At 38.7% G+C, this 13,942-nt stretch overlaps 1 protein-coding gene across 1 annotated transcript in view; it reads right to left on the bottom strand.

Annotated features, from left to right (window-relative positions):
- TEK (TEK receptor tyrosine kinase) overlaps positions 1 to 13,681 on the bottom strand; it is a 39,507-nt gene extending 25,826 nt beyond the window's left edge. Inside the window, exons 1-2 of the mRNA XM_054003535.1 lie at positions 12,219 to 13,681; positions 361 to 672 (exon numbers count right to left, since the gene is read on the bottom strand). Of these exons, the coding sequence (XP_053859510.1) occupies positions 361 to 672; positions 12,219 to 12,270 (364 nt within the window). The 5' untranslated portion in view covers positions 12,271 to 13,681. The remainder of the gene's footprint in view (positions 1 to 360; positions 673 to 12,218) is intronic.
- Between the last annotated feature and the right edge of the window lie 261 nt (positions 13,682 to 13,942).

Here is a 13,942-nt window from a genome sequence, read left to right on the forward strand (position 1 = left end):
GTTTGAAATCAAGTGTCTGGCATGCAAGAAACCCAGCGCAGGAGTTGCCACGTATATTATTCCATGGGGTCAGTGAGACCATTTTAATTGCTAACTTTGTGTTCCTGGCAGTAGTCAGATGCAGGCAGAATACTTACAGATGTCTGACTAACTTCCACCTAGCTAGCACCTAATACCAAACAGTTTCTCTGCACTGTAAGAAAAAAAAAAAAAAAGGCCTTGAACCAATTATATTTTTATTGACTCGGGACTGCCTGGCCTGGTCAGGGCCCATGTTTGTGCCCACTTGTGTCAGCCAGGGGTAGCTGCCAGTCTGCAAGCAGTGCCATGGCAAATTCAGATCTGACCACTATACTGTACCTCCCAGAGGCATCTTCATGGTATGTATCCTTGTCACTTCATCCTTGAGTTTCCCTTCACAGTAATATGCTCCAATAGTTTCACTGGCCTGTTCCCTCTTCCACACCACTGTTTTGGCTGCTGCTCTTTTGGAATCTTCATTAACTTCCAGTGGTTCTCGGTGCTGGTTTGCCACATCCTCCTGGTCCCGGCCTATTGTGATAGACTCATGGGAACGCCATTTGGAAGTGACACATATAAGTGATGTCTCGGAGTTGCCCACCAGAGGGAAGGAATTGATTAGTATGAGGTCCAGTGCCGCTTCTACTTTACCTAAAAAAAAAAAATAAATAAACATCAAATGAAAAAAAATTTTACTGCAGAATTTGATGTGGCCGATCGAATCACCAGGTAAGCTGGCGTCACCCAGTGCTCAGGGTTTCTCTGGCTGGTGCTGTGCACAGCGTTCGTGCAAAATTGTATGAACACAAATTAAATATTCTGCTACAAAAAACTTGAGGATTTATTTTTTATGACACAAACATATGGAATTTGCTCTTAGAAAAGGCAGTAGGTCTTGCAAACATGCTGAATTTCTTTCAAGAGCTGTTGTAGAAGCCCAAGGAAAACCATAGGCTGCCAAAGCAGATAGATCTGTATATAGTTAGACATGCACATAAATGCCTCAAGTATGGTGCTTTTCTGGTAACAGAATTGGTGGATGATTAGGTTTTCAGTTTAATAGTGTTTCCTCAATCTCCTTCACATGGATTTAGTACATATGAACTGATGCAAAGCAGTTATGGCTTTCAGTTATAGGAGATGGTAGTACTTTGAACACCTGGGGTATTTTTTTTGCAGCTGCTTTATGAATTTGGACTAATGATTTCATAGTCAATCATATTAAATATTTGAAGCCCTAACAGACACTGGCAAGACCCATGGCACAAAGCAAATTATGCAAAAACAAAAAGCAAGTTGGGACCACTAGTTAAGTGAGGTCATGTTTAAATCACTCAAAATGGCTTCTTTTGATCCATAGGACTGCCAGAAACGCATAGAGGTGAAAGTTTCTTTGAAAATGAGAGATACAAACCTAATTAAAATATCCTCTAGCAGAGTGCCACAGTTGTAGCTTTTCAAATTTGCATAGTTGGAGGGAAATTCAGCTCTCCTATAATGAACAATTAGCAAATAATAGGCGTTTCCCTTTGTTTTTTAAGTTCAGGGTAAGGAGAAGGGAAACACTAACATTTTTTTCCAGCTGAAACAGGAAGAATAATTGATTTCTTTTATTAATCATATCTATTTTCCTGATTTGGATACAAGTATATTTTGTATTTACACAGAGAGACCTAATATTTAGTGCCGGTTAGCTTCCAAATGTTCTCTGATGGGAAGGAAGGGGTATAGTCTTAGATAAGGAAGGTCAAAAGGTCGTAGTGCTGACTGCAGTCTTTGCGTCTGTCTCTGCAGTGCTCTGGGCCAAGGGAGGAGGTCCTCCTCTGCTTTCAATGCAAGCAACCACTCTGGGGACTGAAGTATCTTGACAGCACATTGACACTCACCACACCCAACCAGTCTTCCACAGCCACCACCCTTTCATGTGCCAGCACAGATAATTTGCGGTCACATAATGGAGAAATGAAACCTTCTGGAGACGTTGCAACGAACATTAAAGTAAATATTGCATAAACGTGCAGGTCAGTAAAGTCAGTTCATCCTGCTGCATGCTGCAAACATTAATCCTTTGAACACAGTTAAAGATGTATGTGATAGAAATGAGGCCAATTCACATATTCATTTTGTAGGATATTTGTCTCAAGGCTCTCAGTTTTATGTGTGGAACATTTGTGCTTTTACTATGGGTCTGATGCATCAGCCAAAGGCCAATATAGCTCAACAATCACCAGCACTGAGAGCAGCTTCAGATCAGCAAGGATCACATGTCAGGTAGAGATATTCTTAAAATCACAAACTGCAAGATCCTGGCTTCTGCAAACTTTTGTGAACCTCAGAATGAAATCTGGATTCAAATTCTGTGACTTGATATGTTTGCATTTAGGTCAGGTCCAGTGCTGGGGAGCAGAAGTGTAATATTTTTTTCTGCCTGGCAGCTACAGGGCACAGAACCAGAACTGCCTTTCCAATACAAAGGTGTGGTCCCAAGGGCTGGTGTCCTTCAGAAAACAGCTGGTCATCCAGGGCTCCAGTTCCATTTCCCTAGCATTTCTCCATTCCTCTGACTTCCACCAAAGATTGAAAGGTGAAAATAACAAAAGAACACCTCTTTCTTCCCCTGGATTTCAACCTTTTAATACTCTGAGAAAAAGCAGTAGGAGAAGCCTGAATTTTGAGGATCAGCTTTCATGCTGCCTTTGATCCATATGCAAAGCAACTCTCTACCAGATTCAGGATATTTGCTGCATATTTCTTTCCTTGTAGTAAATTCGTGCAATAAAGGTGTAGAACAAGTAGGCATATTGCTTTTTTAAACTTGAGAATATTCTGGGTGAATCAAAATCTAGCCACCAGGGAATGGATAGTGTTCTGATTCATTGTCTAAAGATAGGTGTTTTTTTGTCATATTAAACACTGCAGGGAAAGCCCAGACACCTCAATGAGGCAGATGGAATACAGATGGAACTTCTTCCCAGAGAAACATAAAAGAATTTTCTGCCTCTAACAGGGATTTATATCTATGCATAAGTATGGAATTATATATCAAACATGACTTTGCAGCTAAGGTTTCACAGCTGGAATATATTGCAAGCAGAAATTAAAATAGTGAAAGTTTTGCGCTAAGAAAAGCTATGCTTCACATATCATTTGAAAAAGAAAAAAAAAGGCATTTTAGCAATATAAGGCCTTGGAGGTGATAGTAATGTTTTCTTTGACTCCACTGAGTGGCGATTCATACAGCATCTCTTTATGATAATACAATTTCAAGTAAACCAACTGTTCTTGCTAGAAAGAAACTTACCTAGTCTGGCAAAATTTAGGTAAATCATGTCCTAGATGTTAATGAAAGTTTTGAGTATGTAAGAACCAAATAAGGCAACATAATTTAGCTCTGAGAAAAGCATAAAAATAGAGACAGGAAGCAGCCTATCTCAGCAGCGGGGGCAATCCTCTGTGCTGCCTTGAAAAAGTCCTTTCAGTCCTGCCCTGGTCCTTGAAGAACAGACCTTATCAGGAAGGCAATTTGCTGTGTGTGCAAATAGATTTTGAGAAGAGAAAGTGCTTGCAGAAGGCTAATGCTGTAAATGGGAAATACCATGCAAGGAAGACCCATTGCCAATTTTTATGACACATCACTCACTGTGATGCAGTCTTTGAGTCTTTCCAGCACAGTGAAAATGGCACCCTCTAAAGAGGTTTAAATAACAGCACACTGACTGTAGCCCAGACAGCAAAATAAATGGAGGGAAACACTTGCAGTTCCTCTTGGCCCTCTCCAAATTTCAGGATTGTCCTCTCTCTTGCTGGGTGATACTCAGCTGTATCTTTCACAGCTTTTCCAGTACAGTTTTCTGCAGCCCAGAAAGCTAATTGAATCCTATGCTGCATCCAAAGCAGTGCAGCCAGCAGGGCAAGGGAGGGGGGTCTGCCCCTCTGCTCTGGTGAGACCCCACCTGGAACCCTACATCCAGCTCTGGGGTGTCAACACAGGAAGGACATGGACCTGTAGAAACAGGTAGACGATGGAGTTCTGAGCACCTCTCCTATGAGGAAAGGCTGTGAGAATTGGGATTGTTCAGCATGAGGACGAGATTACTCCAGGGAGACCTTATAGCACCTTCCAGTTCCTAAAGGGACTACAGGAAAATTGGAGAGGGACTTTTGTCAAGGGTATGTAGTGATAGAATAAGGGGGAATGGCTTGAAACAACAGGGAGGGTAAATTTTGATTAGATACAAGGAAGGAATTTTTCACAATGAGGGAGGTGAACCTCTAGAACAGGTTACCCAGAGAAGTTGTGGATGCCTCATCCCTGGAAGTGTTCAAGGCCAGGCTGGATGGAGCAGCCTGGTCTAAACTAAGGTGTCCCTGTCCATAAGAGTGAGATTGGAACTAGATGACCTTAAAAAGGTCCCTTCCAATTCAAATTATTTTATGATTCTATGATATTGACCTGGGGAAATTGTGCTAAACAGAGAATAAATTTGTCATGCTGTGTCTGTAGTCCCTGTGTGTTCTTATTCCTTACCAAAATGCCATTCATACAGGCACAGTCATCATATTTTCTGTGCTGCATTGCACCAGCAAAAATTGGCTAGGATCAGCCAAAAGAAACAGTTCTCAGAAATTCCCTAGAACACGTCCCAGACATAGTTCTACTCAAAGAGCAAGCAAGTCTCTGATAAAGATTAATATATCACTGCTCTAGATCATTATTGGTGCTAGATACTAGGGTTCATGAGTAAATGTGGCAATCTTGAGCTGAGATAGTTTAATGCCATAGATGAGTACACACAGCAACTCTTAGGAGAAAAGTGTTGATTTGTCCTTTCCTCTGACAGTCCCTGCTCATATACTTCCAGATTTCCACTATTAACCCTTGTTTTGTCTCCAGGAAAACATGGGAAAATTCTAGGCATCTACTCTAAGGCCTTTGCAAAGTTGTCTGTTATTTGGAAAAAAATGTTCAACACAATCGCTTATGGTCCTCTTCCACAGCATGCAGCTAGAGTTGTCAGCTCCACCACAGGGTAACCACAGCTCACTGTCCTTCAAAGTGCATATAATATGGACACAGGTCATATTTGCAAGGGGTATTGAGAATTCAAAGTTCTGAGGAAGGCTTTAGTTGTTAATAATGATTGGTAGCGGAAGCAAAGAAATTGTTTAGACATTACACACCTAAAGATATATTTATTTCCTTATATTTATAGAGCTTTATTACTGATTGCTTGAAATTACTATAAGGAGGAAGTCTTCCTCCTGGCATTTGGAGTCTAACAGATCAAGGTGAAGAACTATTGTAAGAGGTGAGCAGAAAGATTAATACTTTTAAAATACTAATTATTTAAGAGAAGATGAAAGGGCAGAAAATTCTAGTAAATTCCACTCCATTTTCACCAGGTGATGCAGAGAATAGATGTAATATGTAATACTTATGTAGTTTTTTTTTTTTTTTTCTTTTACTGTTACTGCTTGGAACACAAATTATTCCTGCCATTAGGCATCTGGAAACAGGAATATAAAGCATATAGATACTGTATCTGTGCAGAAAAATTAGAATCTGTGCTTAGTTTTGATGTTATACTGAAAGTGAAACAGTCAGTTGGATATGACACTCACTGCAGGATTTAAAAATAATTTAGAGACTGGTGAAAACATATGTCCCAAACTTTTAAGTCATCAATCCTTCTTCCCGCAACTTTCTTAAAATATAACAATGCTCTATATAGCTCCCTCTGCTTGAAATAATAAGGTTTTGATTTAGAACAGCCCAATTTTCTAAATCGCCTAAACCTCAGTATTTCTCATTGTGTCCTATTTTGTAGTTACAACTTCAGCTGTACCCTCTCCAGTCTTATTTTTTGATATAAAACAATGTATCAGATTAAAAGAATTAAATTAATCTATTTAGAAATACAAACGGCAACCATACAAGCAATTTTGCTGAGGAAGTATAGCATTTTATTAATTCTTGGGGAAGTACTGAATAAACAATGATTTTTTAAAAATTAATTAACTAGACAATGTGGAATATTATCAGGCTGGAAATAATGCAAATTAAATATGAAGAAATAAATAAAAGAGAGACCAAATCAACATGTCTCCTCTTCCAAAAAGGAAAAAAAAAAAGTAAGTACTCCTTAATTAATATTAAAGCCAGTCAGAAACTAACCCAAAGCATTAGCTGTTTGGGCATATTTTTCATAGGAAGAGTAGAACATAGACCAAACCAGAATCTTTAAATTTTGGGTGTCTTTTTCCTGGGCTCTCAAGACTTATATTATAAAAGGAAATAATCTGGGGGGCTTTGAAACCATATATTCATTTTATGGGCTCAGTGATCTTTAAGTGTCCTGGAAATGTTATCTGGAATGCAAAGATAGCAGCAGCTCAGGTAATTTCTCCCAGTGAGTCAGATTCTCTTCTGACATCTCATTCCTCCACAGGAAAACAAGGTTGAAGTTATTATTGTCCAAAGAGAGTAAGATTCTCTCCCATAGAACTGGAACAATAGGGGTAAAAAAAGGACAGAAATGCTCCTGGAAAACTTCTGATAAACAAGCTAACAACCAGGTTTCCCAATAAAACCTTTTTTGTTGTTTATGTAAAGAATGTTGTTGTTGTGTTTTATGTGATGCTAATGTGCAGCTGTCGGATGCTTCACCGCTCCAATACCAAGACCACTTGCCCTTAGATACAGGGCACTGTTTGTTGGGGGAAGGTATAGTGAAACTAGTAAGAGATGAAAAATTACTGACTGGCTATGACTATGCTACTTAGCAGTAGTGGGAAGACTAGAGCACATGTATGAAAAACAAAACAGTTTCAAAGCTATGAGGGCTGCCTATCTCGGCATCTGCTCATCTGCCTTTGGGTACCTCTGGTGCAGCTGAAGGAAATGCCACTGCCTTCTTGTTTTCACTGCATGTCTGTTGTTTCACAACCTGTCAAAACAATCTTTTAAGATGAAAAAGCTGGAAGTGAAACAGCGCTGCAGTTTTGTTGGGGTTTCCAGGGGACAAGCCGTGCTGAAATATGTTTGTCTGTGTGTGTGTGTGTGTGAGACTAACCAAAACACAAGAAAAAAAACAAAACATGGTTTGTCATGATTTCTCCTTAGGCCTGATTGACCACAAGTGAGTAAAATGGGAAACAACATTGCAGCACCAATGGCTATTTGAATAACTAGCTGACAGTATGCCAGGTAATGCTGAAAATGTTCAAAGAGGCTGAAGAATGTGGGAAAGCTCCAGTAGGACAGGCTTGTAGTTCAGGTGCATCTGGTTGGATTTGCAGGCAGCAAAATATGGGTATCATATCAAGAGTGTATGTGCACATCAAAATAAATAACGTCCATAACAAGGCTGGCCCTTGTCAGTTGCATTATGAAGCTCGTATTTGTACTGCAAATGTGTCAAGCTGAAGAAGATAAAATAACACAGGTAAACAATTAGTGCATACAATAAGCATAAGGTTGGCTGTCTGTGAGCACTGACTGTTGGGAGAACACATTCTAACTTGCTCCTTCCTGTACAGAAGGGCACTCTCACATTGCTACTTACTGATTTTTTTGACTAAAGTAGCTGGGAGGTGTTTCTGGTGCTAAGGACATTTTGTCACTAAGGAGGCCAAAGCCCCTGACCAGTGGCTTGTCTGCGATGAACAGCCAGGAACACAAGGGAAAATCATCAGCACAATCAGAAGTGCAGTTGAATTGCATTGTGAAGGAATGTTTGTTATATTCCAAAGCAGAAATTCAGTAAACCACTTCATTAGTCATGCTGACAATGCAAAAAAAAAAAAACAAAAAACAAAAAAAAACAAACCCAAAAAAACCAAAACAAAACAAACCACCAGCTTTGAAGTAAAAAGTTTGGATTTCTGAAAAGATAAATGTCATTTGTTAATGTATCTTTCAAAAATCCTTTCAAAACTTAGCAAATGCCTAATATCTTTACATCATAAATGGGTTAATGGTTCCAAGTGATGGATTACAAAAATGTATTTTGATAGCTTTTCAACTTCTTTGAGATATGACCCTTATTTAACAGTTGGAGAACAGTTATCAAATCTGTAATAGAAACAATCAGTATTTTAAACTCCTTATTGGAAATTCTCTATTTTAGACATGGGTTATTCTTTGCTGTGTGCCTCCACTGAAATCACAGTTGAACAGCATCCTAAATACAACGTACCCAGCAAAAGGATAGAGACTGTCTTTGGAGGGCAGTTCTTTGCTGCATATTCTCTAAGATTTTCATCCCTCCACTCTGAGATAGATCTTACAGAGGTATCTGGTCATGGAACTAAATCGGTTTCACACGAGTAGTAGGTGCATCCATTTTTGGTTCATTGCTCCTGTGCCTACACAACACCCTTCATACCTCCATGACTTCTTGGTCTTCCAAGAGAGCTGAACAGAGTTTTTTTGTTTGTTTAAGAGATGGGTCTAGGCCAAGGAAAAGCCTTCCAGATAAAAATTTTGAGGGTATCAGACAATCTGTGCAAAATATTACAGCTTCAGTTTTCCTGTAAATGAAAATTCAGCAATAAAGTAATCTACCCATCTTAATTATGACTAAGTATAAAAACCACATAGTACATGTATGTTCATGTATCTATATATGAAAATTGTATCTAAAACAATAGCATATGTTAACATTTACAAATGTAGTGTGGCTTCATTTCACCCTTTCAGAGCTTATTCCTTTGGTCCTGATGCAATGACTCTTCACTCCTGACCACTCCTAGCTGTTGAAATGACTTTTGGAAACACAAGCTTCCTGAGAGCTACTCTGCATTTCAGTAGGTGTGAATCAGGCACAGTATGGCAGGCAGATGTAATTTCAGTGTCTCACAAATCAAATACACTTCAGGAACAAAAGAAGAATTTGTTTAAAATTCTCTAATTCACATTACTAGTTGGATAATTTAGGTGTCAGAAAAGTTGTGCATCAGTGTAATGTCTGGTCATGTGACAAGTACCTGATATTAAAACCTCACAGTTATATTTATGGAATACCTGAGATTAAAAGGTCAGAAGTGGTTTTCCTCCATTTCTTTGTGGAAGGTTCAAAACTCCAGCACTCAGCCACACGACACACTGAAGTTCAGCTGCCACTTTGATCTGACAACAGCCTATTTGAAGATGCTCACAGAGGCCTAGTCCCTTTAATTGTGGGAAGAATGACATTCTTGTTCACTGTCGTAGGCATGGATTAATACAGGTTTTCTTTTGGTTAAGTTAACTTGAAAAGAGAAATAAAAGTCTTGAAGCAGAATTGTTAGAATTTTCCAATCCAACTAAAAATTTTGACTTGTCATTTTGAAAAGCCTACAGCATTATAAACGTGCTTGTGTGTCTGGTAATGTATGTTAAAAGCTGTTCAACTCTCCAAATACGAAAATGGGTCACATAATAGAGGTAATTTAGATTTTTTTCATAACACCTACTGATCCCAAAGAAAATGCACAGAAGACATCAACATAACTGATAGAGAGAAATTGAATGCTCCTACATTGGTTTGGTTCACTGTTACTTTTTTCCAAAAGGCTCTTATATCTTTTGAGTCTTTTACCATATATGGGTCCAACAGTTAAATCAGAAAAAAAATCCCATATTTTTAGAAAGCCACTGGATCTAAGATTAGGCAGAGCAAAATTGCAGCACAGAAGATTCTGTCTTGGAGAATGGAGACATTTGATGATATATTTGTTTCCTGATAGAAATAGTCAAAGAAATGTTCTTGAAGCTAATTGCAATTGTTGCTGGTTTTCACCAATCCTTTACTAATAACTAAAATAAAGCACACACTTAAGCATTTCTGAGAGTTAGTTCACTGTGAGAAACTGTAAGCATATTTCTAGACCATCTGAGGATACCAGATGGATTTCTGAGGCAAAATGCAAGTTGTGACACTCATTCCTTGCCTTTAGAGGAATAAGTAAATCTGCAGCTCGTCTTTGGTCAGAACTCAACAGACTGAACCTAGCCACAACTTTGGCATTTGAATCCATACTTCAGGATAGATGTCAGCATAATTTTGCTAGTCTAAAATGTCAGAGACATAAACAACCAAAAGAAAAAAATTTGTGGTGATACTCAGTCTAGTTTGAAGAATCCCAGCAGGATTAAATTCAACTCCTTATCAGTTTAATTGAACGTTTGCTATGGAGTGTAGACAGTGCAAAAGTGAGCATTTGTGTATACTTGAATGCCACCTTCCAAACTGGATCATTAGCTCTAGCTGCTAATAGAGTACTGCCATTAAAAATAAAGAGACATTAAAGGCCATTTCTCCTAATGGGAACCAAGTCAGTGGTTTTCATCTTGGAAAAGGGTGGAGTGGGTTTTGTGCCTACCCAGCAACACACCCAGAGAAGCCCATAATCATCAGGGACAAGGTTAAGCCAGTTCAGTGTCTGTGCTCAATGTAGACCCTCCCCTGCTCAGGGAATGTCATTCCTGCTTTCCTGAACTCTGCCTGCAGTATCTAGAGGAAAGCAAGCTCGCATTGTCTTCCACTGCTTGCCCCAGGAAACATGATATCATTCTCAAACAAAAGCGGGAAAGCTGACAGATCTATTGAGACGGGTGTGACTACAGCACACACCTCGCTGGTCAGCCCCTGTGGAAAATTCATGACTGGCAGCTCATCAGTGATGGACTGTCTGTGCTCTCCACATTTTTATAGCTAATCTCTGCAAATTACTTGTTTTTCCTGTACTTGTGACTTAATGAACGCCATTGCTGTCTGTGTCAAATAGGTATATGACACCATGCAGAGAAACAGGAGGGACAAGGAAAAAAGTTGGAATAACTGGACTTTCTTTTCTTCTCCATCCATAATGCTTGCAGCACCTGATATTTCCAAAAAGTGTAAAGCTGGAAGTGATCTGAGGACTAAATAGGTTGAATCCATGTGCAGCTAAACAACCAAGAAACTGAAGCCACAGAAGAGGAATTGGTAATAACAATATGCAGCCTATTACAGCAATTGCTAGATAAGAATATTTCCAAACATGACTTCAACAGATTTAAAACATTTTATTTTTTTGGTCTGCATTAACCTCTAGCCTTTTATCAATGCCAAAAGTAACATCTCAAACTCGCAATTTTATTGTTAACAGCTGTTAGCATGCTGCTAATCAGGAAGATCTGTGCAAAGCAATTGTGAAGAAAGTTGCATGGAAATGAGGACTTCTGCCTTTTCTTGCTACTTTCTGGTTTTCATTGCAGGACAATTTGCAGTTCTACAGCACATTACATTTCTACTGTGAGATGGACTGGAACAACCTATATATATCTCAATACAATGATCAAGGGTGAGTTAAGAGTCTAAGGTTATCATGTGACTTGTATTTTCTTTTACAGATTTTTACAGAAAAAAACTTACTAGAAAATCAAAATGAGGATTGTAAAAGTGATACTCAAATGTGGAGTAACTCTGAATCTGATGGCTGGAGGACAGTCTTCCTCAGGGCTCTGCATGCAATAGGTTCAGCAAGGTTTCTCAAACATTAATGCTGAAATTATTGTAAATTAAATTTAAATTAGTATAATATTTATGTATACCTTTCTAGAGATATCTCTTATGATAACTTCTGACTTGCTGAAGTAATGACATTTGCTGATAATACTATATAACCATATTTGAAGTGTTTTTAATTGATCTTGTATTTTCTTCCTTTTTTGTTCACTGACTTTCACCTAAATTCCACTTGTGGAATCTTGTCTAAAATCAGACACTGGAATAGCTACACATATCAAGTGTACAGCTTGTTCATAAAGTCAGTCACAGAAGAAATTGACAATTAATCTGTATTTAGAACAGATTTCTTAGGGAAAGACACCAATGGTTTTAAAGTTATCAGATGCATGAAAAAAAATTGTAACATTAGACAGAAAAAAACCCTGCTGCAACCTGTCAATAAATAACTTCAACAGTTAAAAGCTGCAGCAGTGGATCCTACATGTAGTTAAATCACCCCCAGTTACTTGGCCCCAGTCCTGCCCTCACTTGCTGTAAGAGATCTGCACAGAGAAGTGGACTCACTGAAACAAACATAAGTACTTAAATCAGTAAAGGTAAATGCTGGAGTGAAGGGTAGACAGTCAAAGTGTAAGTGTATACAGTGTGAAAAACAAAGAAAGGCATGACAGGTCCACTACAGCTATTTAAGACAAAGTTTACCTGAAATCAACAGGCTGAATCCATAGAGAACTAGGTGTGCTAGAGGGTCCATGTTTTCCAAAGTATATCCATCCAGTTCTTGCAGTCGCTCATGGAGTATCCTTTCCCCAGGGTAGACCTTTAGCAGTTACTCTTGTCCTGCATGGTACGCTGTTTACAAGTCACAGGCAAGAAATCAGAGCACTGGCACAGGCTGGAACAGTCTCATTGCTGTCTGAGTACAGGGAGTTTAAGTTCCTTTTTCCTGTTTCCTTTGTAGATTAGGATGGGAAAGGCAGGATCTTAAAGGCATTTTTGTATCAGCAGGACTGCAGGGCAGTGCAAATCCCATACATCCAGCAATACATCAAAACAATTATCTGGAGCTGCTGGAGAAGCAGGGGACTGCTGTTGTTCACAGTCAGCAGAATAGGAACAATGATGGCATCCTCCAGTAGGCGGGAGAGTGCAAGTAAAACATCCTCCACCTAGGTGCAGTAGGTGGAAAATGTTATTATCTCCTTCTTGAAGTCCAGGTCTGCTAACTTCTCAGGGTGCTATTGTGTTTTCCCTTATTTATTTAATCCACATGTAAACTGCTGGCTGCAATGCATTTCTGCACACAATAATGAAAATATTAAGTAAACAGTAACAAAACAGCCAGCTGAATCCAGTATAGACCAAAGCCATTCACAATCCAATGAACTGCTCCCTTAGTTCATGTGTTTTATTGGAAACAATTTTTCTTTACAGTTGACAATTGAAAACAGACTGAAAACTTGTTGCAATAATAAATCTCACACAGAGTTATTATGACTTCAGTGGGATTAAAATGCCCGTATCACTCAGGGAGGTCTTGGAAGTTAAAACAAAACCCAAAGAAAAAATACAAAGAAAAGCTGAAAAAAAAAAATGGAAAGGCAGCTCTCAAATATATAAATTGAATTAAAAATAAAGAGCAATCTTATTTACCACTTGACTAAACATGATCCATGGCAATATAACATTTGGAAGTTCTGTAGTCCTGCCAACAGCCAACAGCCAGATGCCAACAGCCAGAGTTACTTTTATGGAAATACAGAAAAAGGAATGTTCAGCATAATTTTGGAAAGGGGGTATGGGTTTATCCTACTTTGATTTAATTTTCTTTTAGCTTTTGCTTGTAGTGTAGATTTCACAGAGGAAGTCCTTCATACCCAAGATCTCCATGTGGAGAGAAGGGTTACAACCACAGCAAATGGGAAGGCAGCAGCCCAGAGTTCCTTACGTGTGTGCCTCCTGGCCCTCCATGTAATTGAAAGCCAAATCAAATAAATTTATACTGAAAATACTCTTTGGGTGCAAAAACACAGTATGAGGTACAAACACCACTAAAAGTCCTTTTTGATGCTTAAAGGAGGCAGAATATAAGATATTTATATAGTTTGCTTTCAGACTAAAAAAAACACAGAAATATGTTGTCCATTTTAGATTTTGGAGAATATCTACTCCTAGATATGAAGCAGCAGTGATTACCCCTTTCCAATTGTACCTTAGCTTCTATAAGTCTGCAAGTAGTGATCCCTCCAATATCAAATACTTACTGTATTAGCAGATACTAAGTATTATCATACTTCCTATCTAGTGGATAACTGTTTGTCGTTCATTTAACCTGTTTATAAGTTGGCCAATCCTCAATTATTTTTTAATGTCTTTTGATTTGTTGAGGGATGGGGAGCAGGAAGGAAGGCGAGGGAAGTTAAGCA

The sequence above is a fragment of the Vidua macroura genome, chromosome Z (genome assembly GCF_024509145.1).
Source record: "Vidua macroura isolate BioBank_ID:100142 chromosome Z, ASM2450914v1, whole genome shotgun sequence".
NCBI classification, from domain to species: Eukaryota; Metazoa; Chordata; class Aves; order Passeriformes; family Viduidae; genus Vidua; species Vidua macroura.